Genomic DNA, 14169 nt, shown 5'->3' on the forward strand with positions numbered 1-14169 from the left:
TTCTTCCCGCTGCTTTATTTCGTAATACAGTTTTTTCTGTCATGTTGTTATTTTTGTCGCAATCGTATGTTTAATTTTGCTAGTCCAGTTTTAATATGTTGGCAGTTCTTATTTCTCGGTTTTTTGTTGTTTACAACTTTCTTCGACCAATTGCCTCCATTCATACTGGCACAACGATTAAATGTGTTCACTTTCCCAAGCACGTATTTCTGTGCCGTTTGTAGCCCACTGGGGGTTGCTATGGGAAAAATCTTACGCCTTAAAAGCATCTGCATGATTTCAGAGGCCATAAACTTTAATTAATGTGTGTGTGAATGCGTACATCAGCTGCGAATGTGTGTTTGTGCTTATTTTTTTGTTCACAATTATAACGTTTCAGTTCTCCGAATCGCATCGCTTTCGATTACAGCGCTCATATTGTGTAGCGGAAACTTCAGCTATAAAGACCAAGCCCTTTCAGCGTCCTACAGTGAAACACTGATGTTCTTATCTCTTTGCTAACGCACTCGGCAGCACTCGGCAGCACGTTGTAAGGCATTGTAAGGGGTGCGACGTGCGATTTCATCACAAATGTCCGTTGAGTACCGAAAGAGATAAAGCACGGCCTATCACCACTATCACTGCGTCATGACGACAGCTGCCGCACCTTCGTGCCAGCGATGAAAGCCAGCCAGCGTGCGTGTTCGGATGCACGGACTTTCGTCATACTGGCGGAGACCCGAATACGTGATTTTCGTCTCAACTTTATGGTCATTATGAGCCTCAAGTAAGTTGAAGTTCTCACTTCGTAATGTCAGTCAGTCATTACGGAACTTGGCGCACAAAATCACAGCTACGTGTTTGCACCTCGCTAGATGTTTCTGGCGGTCTTTGTTGGCCACGGCGTCTTGTTTGGCCTCTTTTGGTACTGGAGTTAATTCTGGTAGTAATGGCTGGGCGTGATTTAAGTGGTACTGCCAAGTTATCAGCGGTCAACACGCCCCCAAAATCCGGCTGGTACATTGTTTTTTTTTTTTTTTTTTCACGCGCGCAGGAGCCGCCCGTACCGCAATCTAACGACCTGTGAGTCAACCAAGTGCGAGTATGCCCTCGAAGAGATCCGTGTGATGGCGCTCCTCTCGCTTTCACGCGTCTACGTTTGTTTCTGTTCTGCCTCGCAACTTCCCAGCCTACTTCTCGTTCTTTAGTCTTCACGCTTACAATCTGCTTCTGAAAAATTCAGCTTGCAAAATTATGCGCCATGATTTGGAGTTTCTAATATTATGAAGCTGAGTTATTATCGCTGCCCGTCCAATTTCAGATCGCCGTGGAGACAAAAATCGAAACTATTTTACGAAACCTGCAAAGGGAGGGAAATCTGACAACTTTTGTCCTGTTCTGTGCATAAGCACCTTCATTTTCATTCTCGGCGCATGCGCCGTTCTGTCTCCGTCCCTCCGGTCGTGATCCATCTTTGCAGCTTATTGGAGGAATACTCACGTGAGATTCGGCGACTACTACTACCTTCATGGTTTTTTTTTTTCGCGGAAATGGTTGGGAGATATTATTTAGTGTGTTATAAACAATCTAAAAGGGGTACATGGTTGTAAGTGGGTGGTTCTAAACAGCTGCAAATGCTTGCTGTGGGTTAGCTTCGCCTGGCATTTGCAACTTTACGCATCTCTTGAAGCGTAACTAATCTTAAACTATTTTAACTTTTAACGAGTGAATTCCTTTCATGTCGGCCAGTAGCATCCCGCCTTCGTTATTAATTCACGCGTTTAATTCACTGGCATGCTGCGCTTTTTTCGACTTTGAACTTTTTTTACTACTATAAAATAAATGAACTTTTTAAAAATGACTGTACTAGACTTTCTAAGATTTAGTTTTATGGCCCTTGGGAGCTTTGACATGCGTACAGACCCGACCACATGCTCCCGGCACTATTACTCATCTCCTGTTTTTTAAATAGTAATAAAGAAAGCGTAACCCCGGCAGCTTTCTTAGCTTCCCCTTTTTGAAGCTCGTTTCATCTACCAGGGGGGAATTTCTACTATTGCAAGAAGCATTTCAGCAATTAGAAATGCCATTGATACAAAGAATACACAGCAAGACAATTTCAACCTAGTAGCATTGGTGGCACCCCTTGCAAATGTCAACATTTTGAAGCTTAAGAAAATGTGATGCATATTTGAGGCAAGACATTGGGCCTATTCGTGAATACCACCGTTCGTTTATTTAAAATACACGTTGAGCTGGTTTTTACGAAGCGAAATGGTAAAAATACGATGTGAAAAGTGGCGTTGAAGACAGGGGAAGTAAGGGCGCGACAGAAAAAAATTTCAAAGAAAACGTCTCGTACTGTCATCTGCAGGAGCACGCACGCGGGTCGTTTGCACTGCCCAGATCCCGTCAGCCCCGACCAGTCGACTCTTGATTGGGCAAAAAAAAGAAATGTTCTATCCCCACATGAACCGCACTGATGACGCGGTACCATCCACGGCGCCTAACCAGCCCCTGGTGGCTACACCGTTCAGCGGAATCACTAGCTGTGGTCGTTTCCCAGTTTGACCGTATTCCACCTGTGCATTTGTCCGAATTCTTTATTCCAATGATTATTCGGCGAAGTTTATAAAATGCCCATGCGACTGATTTAGAGCTTTGTTTTATTAAGGAAAAGTAATCATAACTCACGGAAGCCGTGACTGATTACTTATAGTTCATTGTCTCCTCAGCAATGCTAGGATGACTGTTTCGTTATTTTTTATTTTTATTGCAGGCGCGGCAGCCACTGACCTCTACCAACTGGCCTGTTTCAAACAAGTTTCTTGACTTCAAGCTACACCAACTGCGCGGGCACCTGCAGCAGCGGGCGTTTGTGTTTTCAAGAGACCACTTGGGTGAACGTAGTCATTTTCGACAGCGAGAGACCACTTGGGTGAACTTATTGTGATTTTCGACGGCGAGCCTTACATAACATTACATAATTTGGAAGCCACGGCATCACCCCAAGTAACTTTTCCACAAACGTAATCTGTGAAGCCGACAGTTCCCACGCGTCTCACCCACGCAATAAAATTAGGTGAAAGCAACAGGGCACAGAGTTTCGTACAGAAACATTTGAAAGCAGGGAAGACAGTCAAGACTTATGTAAAATGGCTGAAAAATCAACCAAAGCTTCGGTACCTCAAGGTGCCAGCGTAGACGAATTTTACAACAAAGGGCTTCAAAGACTATGCGGCAACATTCGCAGTGACGAAGGTATTGACGCCTTCTGTGGCGTGGGAGAGCTGGAATACAGGGAAATGCTGTCCCTCGACGAAGCACGTCTTCTGCGCCACATCGTGTGCACAAATATGTCTGTGAAGAAGGTGGTTATTTGGCACGCTTCACTCAACGCAGTGAAAGCGGCATTTGAAGATCTTGAAGATGCCTCAGCGCTCGAGGAACTGGAATTCTTACTCATCGATGCGAGGAGCATAAATACAGCTTGAACCTGTCCGGAATTTTCAAGCGCTTGCGGTCGTTGCGCCTCGAGTGCGACGACATTTGCGACGACTCCGCGAAAATCATCGCGTACTTCCTGCGGGACAACAGTTCACTGGAAAATTTTCAACTCCGCTCCGAACAGCTCACCGACCACGGGGCTACAACAATCGCCGAATCGCTCAGAACGAACAGCGCGTTAAAACAGTTTACGATACATCACGAAAAATTGACTTCGAAATCTATTGTCGCCTTCGCCGAAACGCTAGTGGTGAACTCGACACTCGAAGTGGTTGACTTACACAAGATCGACATGAAGGATGAAGACATGCTGCCACTGTTCGAGGAAGAGCGGTATGCAGGCACATTCAAGAGGATGAACATCCTGTGGGACCAGAAGTATCTGCCTCAGCTCGCGAGACTGCTCCGAGAGGACAGGCACTACTCGCAACTGTTCATCAACGTCTCCTCCTCGGCATCCGGTGACCTAGTGCGTGAATTCTTCGAAGCCCTTGCGAATAACAGAAACGTTCGAATGCTTCAGTTATACCCCAGTGGAGAGACGTCTGAGGCCCTCACTGAAGGCCTAGTGAACCTGGTGAAGAGGACGAGCACCATGACGGCCATATACAACCTGATGTCAGTTGGCCAAAGTGGGGAGCCGCTAGTAAGGGTCTTGGACGCCCTCAAAACAAACCGTTCCGTGACTGAGTTTATGTGGAACGCCGAATTCCTGACGCCTGAAATTGCTGCCACTGTGTCCGATTTATTGGCATCCAACGAAACATTGAACGACCTGAGTGTTTCCCAGAATGATGGCATCACCTCCGACATTGTCGCTACCATCTTAGGTGGCCTCCGTAAAAACTACACCTTGACAAGAATTATGTTGGCTTGGGACCCTTATGATGATGTCGAAGGCATAGGTGAGATGGAAGGGCTCCTGAGAAGGAATGCTGAGTTGCTGAACAGAGCGGCTCACTTTGTAAGGGACAGCCACGGTACTACAGACCCGGAAGGTGCGGACGCCTTAAGGAAAATTCGTTCCAGCGGTGGTCTGGTACAGAAATTAGAAGAACTGACGGGGAAGACGAGAGAAACCGCCCTTGGCGATATTGAAGCTGCACTGGCTCGGCTTGACTTGGCGGCACACGACGCATAACGCACCCGTAAATCAAATTGTGCGTGCCTATGCAGTGGACCTGAGCAGGCTGATGATGATATCAACTCTGCGGCTTGCAGTTTAACGCCAAGAGCATGCTGGCTATCGAGGACTTCACTCACCAGGGGAACAAAATACGCTCGTGCAATAAAAACTATTCAGTGTTGATGTGTGCATTCATTCATTCCAACCAGCAGTGAAACTTGGGAATTTCAGGAACTCCGCAGCAAAAGTACGTGGATGCAGCAGACATTCCTGATGAGGCGATATTGGTACTGTCGTCGTGTTCTAGTTCTTGATTAACGTTTCACCAGAAATGACGTAATTTAAAATGTAGAACCGCAACTTCTTTTATACCTAATTGAATGCCGATGGATAGGAGGTGATCCCGAAAATGGTACGGCTGAGGGCCTGCACAATTTCGAAGCGTAGCAAATTACCAAAAGACCTCATTTATAGCGCTGTCTGTTTTTCAAGAAACCTACAGAGGCTGACTGCGAAATGCGGCACGCACTGGCCTCGTGGTTTTATGAAAAAGGTAGACTCCACTCAATTGTATTCTTGGACGGAAAAATAGCTGAGCGCTCTCAACACGCTGCGTGTTTGCCAGCCGCAAAGCTGCCCTAGGCCTTCGGTTAGTTTCCCGGTGGAACATAAACGCTCCAGTCTTCGATAAAAGATTCGTTTCAAAGAGACAGGCGGCATCGTAGCTCAGAACGTAGTGATAGATGTGAACACATTTTGCGGAGTCCTGTGGGTTAGTGGTGCGTTGTGGGCCTTGTGGCTGCTGGTTTTAAGTTTGGCGTGGGCGATGGCACCCCTAGTGTCCAGGAACGTTTCGACGTCCACGTCCTGCCTGCCCAGCGCACCCTCCCACTGCTGGTCACCATTTGTGTTGGGGAAAGGACCCTGGGAGAATACCCTCACAGACAGGAGAAGTGTAGCGCAGTCGCCACAAAGGGTGCAACTTGATTAGCGGTACAGAGCGGGATAGATGCGGTACAGTGCGGCCATGTAAACTAGGTTATTGGTTGAAAGGAACTGCAGAGTAACGACAAGTTTGAAAGTATCTTAATCCCAAAACCCACACTGAGTCACTTATGACTGGATGTGAATGGTCACGAGACCGCAAATCAGCAGGTCGCTTTGAGCAATTGCAAGCGTTCAGCCCTCTGCTTCCAAAATCTGGCAAAACCATCGGCCAAAAAATCATCCCCTGAAGGATGCCACCGTCTCACAGTCGTCATCATCATCATCTTCAGCGTATCTACGCCCACTACAGGGCGAAGGCCTCTCCCATTAATCTTCAATTATCCCGGTCCTGTGCTAACTGCGACCAATTTATCCCCACAAACTCCTTGATCTCATCTGGTCATCTAACTTTCCGCCGCCCCCTGCCACGCTTGCCTTCTTTAGGGATCCACTCTGTTACCCTTAATGACCGACGGTCATCATGCCTTCGCATTACATGCCCTGCCCACACCCATTTCTTCTTATTATTTACTACTATATTCTTAACACGCGTCTGTTTCCTGACCCACTCCGGTCTCTTCTTGTTTGATGGGCCATGCAGACAAAATACAAATTTGTTTTATTCGAAAGATTTCATGTTTTGTGGAGCCCCCAGCGTTTACGCTTTATTCACTGAAAAATTATGAGCAGCCTTGTTTAGCGTTAGTCAATCTAGATGGCGCCACCATACCGCGGCGGCCCGTTTTCTGCCTGTTTCTGACCGTATTCGTACCTGGCTTGTTTTTGTTAAGGTAGAAAGTAATAGTTTCGTCAAACATGGTGTTCGCTCGACAAATGTGGTTACGTAAGACGCTGTCGCTTACGCCAATGAGCCAGTGTCGTCTGAGACAACCCCAAAGTGTCGGAATGCTGTGCAGCTAAAACGTCATAGTGCGCACACTACCAACAGCAGTACGCGTCAGTACTTCTATGTTTACGTGTACTTTCGCAACTTCGGGTGCTTACACCACCATTCTTACTCCTATAGCAATAATAAAAACAATTTGCACTACATTTAAGTGTGAATAACTCCTTCGGCAAGCTTATAATCACTGCTAATTTGCGTTTGCTTTTGCCGGCCTCACCCAGTCGCAGAGCTATCATATGTGATATCACAGGCTATGTTGCGGGAAATGAGCTAGTGTTTTGCATGTCCATTTCGCATGGCCTTTTTCCCTAAATATATAGCTTATTTGAGCAAAGCTTACGTTAAAACTGGAATCAGTATGATTCCAACGAGGCGATCTTTCTAACGAACCAAACCTGTGTTTTGTCTGCATGGCCCTTTTAACCTATCATCTTCCGTTTCATTGCTCGCTGTGTCATCCTCAATTTAAGTTGCACCCTTTCACTGAGCCTCCAAGTTTCTGCCCCGTAGGTGAGTACTGGTAAGATGCAGCTGTTATACACTTTCCTCTGCAGGAACAATGGTAAGCTGCCATTCATTATCTGAGAATGCCTGCCGAATGCTCTCCACCCCATTCTTATCCTCCTAAAGCCACACAGTACTTTACTACAAATATTACGGGTGTCAAGCAGTGACACCTCGTTTCTCCGAAGCAAGCACACTGGTTTTTATGGTGTTTGGATATAGCAGGTTGAGTTGTAAAGTCAGGTATTACAGTTCCATATTCCAGCAGCCTCGTATTCGCGAACGACATCGTTCTGTTAGAGGACTCAGCAAGAGCAATGTAAATATATGATTCCATACGTGCATAGTAAACGCTGATGAGTAGGCAAATAAAATATGAAGCAGCCAAGAAAAGGCTAGAGAAACATCGGCGCAATCAATTTCCCCCACTGGTAATGTGGACAAGGGTATATCAGCATAGTAAGCTTGACAACGCAATCAGTGCAAATTCAAACAAGCTTGTAATGTGGGTATAACAATAGATGTGCACAGCCCAGTCTGCTTTGGTTCCAGTATAAGTTATAGCATAGTCGCTTTGATGAAATCTATATATACGGTCGACTGTCGCTGAATAGTTTAACAGCGTCACCTGGTCCCCTGCCTTGCTTTATAAACCGCAGCGTCTCTGCAGAAAATAAACAAGAAATAAATACAATCGATGTAATTCACGGCTGTTTCAAGCAGTTTTTCCGCATTATAACGTTGCTTATCGGAAAGTACGGCGCACTTCTCGTCCTTTAGTCACGAAACCTATAGCGAGCTATGTACTCAAAGTAGTCCTGAGCGGCCCGCACGTCCTTCTCTTGGCTGTAGCAATCAAATTCTTCGTGCGTTCCCCCCGACTCCACGGGTATGACGTCAGGAGGAAGAATTCCGTGCAGCTTTTTCAAATCGTGTCCGATAAAGCTGATCTGTAAGAAACAAAGCAGCACAGATACTTATGAAATCGAAAATCTCAAGCTGATTAATCGTATAAATAACTTTTGTTCTACAATTTATCGTTGCACACGCACACACGCAGACACACATAGGCCGGTACAGCTTGCACACATAGGCTCATGCTCGCACACACGGACAAATGCAGAAGTATTCATTACATTTCCATTCACGTTAAAACAATTCGACTAACTTTTAAAAGAAAATATCCCAGTTTCAAGTTCTGGCCCGTGCAGCATCGGCCGATAACTTGTCATTTTTTTGTACGCGACTCAGCCGCGCAATTAATGAAAAAAGCTAGCGTTATGTCGTAGTAAAAAAGCAATTTTTTAGTAATGACTAGCCTATTCAGAATTTTTAACTTTTGAAGAAAAATTTCACTGCCTGCTGTCCGCTCCTATAGCGGCAGAAAATTGGAAACGTCTATTTTAAAACATGGCTCACGGTGAGCGCGCGCCTCGGAACAAAATACGGGCTGATTTTCGCACTTTTGGGTGGGGGGGGGGGGGGGGGGGACATATTCATGCTTATTTTCACGCATATACTGCAGTCTTTTACCCGCTGCACAATCTTGGATTTCAGGAAAGGCTTGACTGCAGCGTACAGCAGCTCACATAGCGGAGGGTTGTTGATCACGTAGATGGCCTTAACGCGCGCTGGATAGCAATCCTGGAAGATCGAAAAGAGAAGAGCTGTTCAATGTAATTGTTAATTGTTGATTAGTTATTAGTCGGAAAGTTTTGTACCTGCACAATATGAGCGATCTTCTTCAAGGACAGAGGCGTGAAGTGAGCCAGGTGGTGAGCTCGCAGGCCCTTCAGGTCGCAGACGCCGACAACGCCCCGGATTTGCGTCTCCTCGTCCAAGAGCGCCCATTCAGCCATGATCAGAGCCGCCCTGTATAGGTCGTCCAGGGAGCAGATGCTTCTGTGCCACGAACCTGGGACGGCGCAAACGATACGGGTGGTGAGTTTATTGCGGCTGAGCTGCTTCTAATGCCGAGCTGTAAGTAAGCGTGCTCTCGCTGCCAGGACCGAAAGCACGCCTATGGCAACCCGTGTTGTGAATTAGAAAATGTGGTACCTTTCTTTTTGTCTTTTGTGGACGTCCTTGGCGTCCCGTCCACACACATATACCCTATTAAACAAAAACGCACGCTATGCAACGCCGCACGCTATGAAATGCTTCGCGTTTTAAAGACACATGGACCTTCTAGACGCCTCTAGCGAGTGAGGTAGGGGGATGAGAGCTAATTAAGCCACCAATTTAACGCGGTTGGTCATGTAGCTAATTAGCGTGACCAATTAGGCATACTAATTGAAATGTGGCTGACAGCATTTGCCTGGACGTCAATATAATTTCCGCTGTAAAATAACCACGCCCAAAGAGGAACAAAATGCCTAAAGTGCGTGTGAAAACTGCGCCGTGTTAGGCAGTGTACGTGTACAGTGCGGTCTGCATTTAAAGGGAACAAATGTTTATTTCCTACGCCTGTAAAATGCACAATCAAGCACATGTACTATCGGCGTCAAATGAAACGCGAACACGAAATTATGAAAGAATGTGCAAAATTGCAAAATACTGTTCGTAGAGTTCATATAATGGCACGCTATTAGTATATTTGGAAATCCGCTTTTCCCAACTTTGTTTTTGTATCTAAGCCACGCGTCATTTTGGCTTGCATGGAAAGAAATCACGCTTTTTGCGAGTTCAGGTTCATATTTTCGAGTTTGCGTTTTATTTGACGCCGATAGTACATCATCATAGAGGGCCTCCGGCCGGACTGAGGACTAAATTCTGGAGCCACAAACTTTCTGCATACCTGCGCGTCTGCTTTAGCAGACGTTCTGAAACGCGCTGTCTTCTTCTTTTCAAAAGCAGACCCCGCTGTACAAATAATGCGTCATGTCCAGGCAACACGTCCAAGCAGGTGCGCGCATCGTCGGAAATCACCGCCGAACGTGGAACAAAGAGGACGCGCAGCAAAGTAAAGTAGATCATGCGTGCCTCTTTAGCGCATCGCCCTAAGGCTTAAAAGGCCAACTGCACTCAAAATTTCGACCTCTTGAAAACACCGTTTCCGTATTGGCGGTGAGCGCGAACACAGGCGGCGCTGCGAAGCGCGGCTCCGTGACGTCAGCTTAGGGATTCTCGCATTTGTCGTCTCTACTACGATGCCTGCGGCGTCGCGCCGGTTCCCTTTGCTGCCAGATCGCCGGCCTATTTGACTCACCCACCGCGCGGTGGCGCAAGTGACCGATCCTCGGTGGCCTCGGTGGCGCTTGCGGCGTCAGCTGATACCGGGTTTTTGTGCGCGATTTTGTTTTCTTCTGAAGTACATTCTAAGATAAAATTTGGTCGCTTGTGTTCTTGATGTCATTTTAGTTAACTTTGCTCTTTTCCAGAGTGCTATATTGTGCAATCATTGAATGAACAGATTTTGTTTCGCTCGTACAGTCTACCGGCCCGCTTTAATTGTATATCGTTTTGTCGTTATTTGGCGTATTTATGGGCTACTTCTAATAGGCAACTGCGACTCCTATCTTTAATCCTTTTTCCACACATTTTGTTGCTCGTCGATGTTGTGAAAAGTTGCTCTATTCCACGCATGAAACAGCAGCGGTGAAGCTGCCAGTCGCATTGGGCAACCATATGACCAAGACGGACAACACATACGTTTATGACAAATTCAAGCAAATTAAACACAATCAGATAGCTTAAAAACAATTATAAATGATCAGAAACGAAACAGATGTGACAACAAAAGTGCGACTTGTTATATTACACGTACTGCGAGTACATATGCGTGTATGCACGCGTGTATATATGCATGCATATATATGCGAGAACAAAAGTTCGAGTTTGTTACGTTACACTGCGAGTACATACGAGTGGAAGGATGATTTTCGAAGCTTCAGAACTTTCCGTGAGAGCGGCTTTGTTTTATATATATCCTTCTCACTGCATTCTTGTTGGTATTATCAATAAAGCGTGGTTGGCAGCAGCGACTTAATAAACTTTCTACTCATGAGTTCAACCAACTCTCGCCGATGACTAGCTTCGTCGGGACACACACCAAGACTGGCATTGATGTGATGAGCTCAACGCTGTGTTAAATTTCAAGCATGCTTCGAGGGGCTTCGTAAGCGACCGACAATCCGAAAGCATTTTGTCAGGAAACTTCATGGCAAGCAGGCTGCGTTCGATATATCTTGCCGATCTTGCCGGTGCGGATTCGCGCTTTCTTTTTTGGAGCTGACATCACTCCTTGCTTCTCGTTTCGCTGCCAGCCTCATGTACGAAGGACAGTGTGGGAAAATACTATGCATAGCATCTTTTCCTGTAACTGCGAAAGTCTTCCGGCCGAAAGTGCAGACTACAGACCATCGAGTAACGTACTGGACTTTGAGTTGGGCTCCCTGTTCTTTCTAGAAATGTTCTTTACCCATTGTGCTTTCAGGGCTTCGTTCACTGGGAACTCATGGTTGGAGACATCCGGATCCTTCTTCCGCACGCTGAAGAATGGGCGGCAACAATATCGTATTCTTCGGTTTTAAATTTCACGAGCAAAACCTAGTCGCTTGTTTAATGGGTAGGTATTACTTACACGAATTTAGCGGCAGGTATGCCCGCAGGTATTGTAATAAATACGTAACATGAAGAGCCGTTCACCGGCAAGAAGCGGAAATGCTCAGTGCACGGTTTGCCCGCTGATCGTCTGCTACCATGCGACCTAGCGGGAGAGGATCGGTAGACGGAGGATCGGTGAGTGGCGCCACTATGCGGAATTCAGACGCAGTGAGAGAGGGCAAGGCGGGCACGCTTTGGGGCGACGCCGCAGGCACTCAGGATCGCTCTCCCTGCTGTTTCTTTGCTCTAGGTCAACGTCTGATGCTTGTCCGCACCAGAATTGGCGTGTGGATACTTTTTATCATAATAGGCTTAAAATCGCATACACTAGCTCATGGTGTCAAACTATAGTTTTGGATACCGCTACGGGAGAAACATTGCCGGCGCCACCCTATTCCTTGCGAAGCCGGTCCTGTGCGGAGCGCGAAGAGTCGGAGCTAGGCGTCAGCTTCTCATGTAAGCATTCGAACAAAAGGAACAGTCAGCTGCTAATAACCGACAACAGCGAAAATGGAAGACCAAAACAAATTCTAGGCCTTCAGGGCTGTCGGCTTCGGCAGAAGGCATCACGATTCCCGGTAATCATATGTAAGGTAAAACAGTTTTTGCAACCTTGCCGAACCCTCGAACGCGTTTTGTCACATCACTTTACGTTGTCAAGGCATGAAAGTTTGCCGACATGCACTATACACTGCAAAAACTGTAGGTTGAGTTCCAAATAACCCAGTGTGTATATACGCGCGTGCTGATTCTATACCAGGCATCTAACCAGTATAGACGTTTATTGAGCAATACGAGTCACGTCTTCGTTAAATTTATAGTAACACATATATGTTTGTTAAGACCTGGAGGGATATTTCGGAACATTTTGCACAGCCATATCTTCCCGATATTCGGATATGCGTTATAGGAAAACTGCACTCAAGAGGAGCAGGAGGAGTGAGAGGAATAGGGGAAAACTTTGTTTAACAATTAAATCGATCTGGTTAGTGGGCCTGGTCCTCAACCAGGACAAGAGAGTAAAAGTAATTTTCTTAAAATCATAGAACGCCATCCAGAGTAGAATAGGATTTGTTCTTCGCGCCTGGAAGGGTTGAAAAGCAATAAAGAGCTATTTGGAATTCTTCTTCGGTTTCAAGTCTTGTAATATATGTAGGTATACTATTTATTACGTTAATTAGTGAGTATATCATGCCTTCAACACCGTAATCATGTCATTATTGTTCGAGTTGAGAGTCAGCTCGTTATGATAACGATATAATTACGATGGAAATTCGGAGCACAAAAGCCGCCTTCGAGTACTGTGGACCACGTTGTTTAGGGCGCGATCGCGGTGGCGTAGCACAAACCTTCTCATTGTATTTGCATGTGAATAAACAAAGCACGCTGCGGATATGCACCTTCTTGCACGCAGCCGTAATGAAAGCCAATTTGTGAAGAAGGGAATGTATGCCATACAAAATGAAGGAAATATCCACACGACCTTTGTGAGGCTCCCAAACATCCCAAAACCTCCTAATAAGAAGTTGGTGACGGCGCAGAAAAATTAATGCGTAGGGCAGAAAAAAAAAGCAAGTAACATTAATCCGATACAAGACAACAACGAAAGAAACAGAAGAAAGCCGCCTTATTTCCTGCTGTGCGATGAGCGTGTAGAGGCCGCTGCTTGGTACGTAGTATTAGACTGTTGAGTCTTCATAGGAGCATCTCAAAAATACTGCAGGGAAGCCTACGCATTTTGAATACTTATCGAGAAGCTCTGATCGCTGATCCTCGCGAATAAGCAAGAAAGGACGAGTTACACACGATATTCTGACCGATACTCTGAAGAAAGTTGTTCTCTATTTTTTCCTGTGTTGCGAACTTGTGGGGGATACAGCTTCAAATTATTCAGATGCACCAGAAGCTGGCAAAATAACTGAGTCGCTAGAAATACGCTTTTTAACGCACTACAGCAACGAAGCGGGTGATTTCTAGCCCAGGCACTCTTGCCCCTCACAAGCGGAGTGTAGCAGACGACAGCGGCGCGAATCCCTAAGCCGACGTCAGAGCCAGGGGGCGCCACTCAACGATCTCACCGCCAATAGACTGGCGAAAAAGAAAGCAAGATGCAAAATACTACAGCTCGAATACGTGCCTGGACGTCACCAGCATTCAACAAAAATCGGCGATTCTGAAACCGAAATCGAGAAGAGCGCGGCCATTGAAGTGACGTCGCAGCCGCCTAGCGATCGGCCGGATGGTGAGCAGCTCGGGAACAAGCCTGCGCGAAAGCTCTACGGGCGCACGGGACGCAGATGGCCGAAGCGGTCGCGGCAGAGCTCGATTAGTTCTCCCGCTGCATGGCTGGCCAGAGGAAGAAGGCCCCGTCGGCTGCAGCGCCAGAGGCGCGTCATGGCTGTTTATGCGATCCGCCGGCAGGTGCAACGTAGTCTGCGGCGGAGCCTTCTGAAACGCGTGTGATTAACGAGGCGTTTCACGGGACTACCACTCGTGTCCCAGCTGATTTGGTTGTACTTACTACACAATAAAATAAATTTCTTCTAAGTGCAAT

General features: G+C 46.5%; 2 protein-coding genes across 2 annotated transcripts in view; one reads left to right on the forward strand and one right to left on the reverse strand.

Annotated features, from left to right (window-relative positions):
* Positions 1-755: 755 nt before the first annotated feature.
* Positions 756-4795, forward strand: LOC144175332 (uncharacterized). Its single transcript, XM_077704412.1, has 2 exons — positions 756-766; positions 3409-4795. Exons 1-2 carry the CDS (start codon positions 756-758, stop codon positions 4625-4627), a joined length of 1230 nt encoding a protein of 409 aa, XP_077560538.1. The 3' UTR covers positions 4628-4795.
* A 2762-nt stretch (positions 4796-7557) lies between these two features.
* Positions 7558-14169, reverse strand: part of LOC144174896 (alpha-tocopherol transfer protein-like) — a 37001-nt gene continuing 30389 nt past the window's right edge. Inside the window, exons 8-10 of the mRNA XM_077703868.1 lie at positions 8732-8925; positions 8544-8654; positions 7558-7960 (exon numbers count right to left, since the gene is read on the reverse strand). Of these exons, the coding sequence (XP_077559994.1) occupies positions 7787-7960; positions 8544-8654; positions 8732-8925 (479 nt within the window). The 3' untranslated portion in view covers positions 7558-7786. The remainder of the gene's footprint in view (positions 7961-8543; positions 8655-8731; positions 8926-14169) is intronic.

This window comes from Haemaphysalis longicornis, unplaced genomic scaffold, assembly GCF_048455015.1.
Source record: "Haemaphysalis longicornis isolate Haplotype H1 unplaced genomic scaffold, Haemaphysalis longicornis Haplotype H1 scaffold_3, whole genome shotgun sequence".
Taxonomy (NCBI): domain Eukaryota; kingdom Metazoa; phylum Arthropoda; class Arachnida; order Ixodida; family Ixodidae; genus Haemaphysalis; species Haemaphysalis longicornis.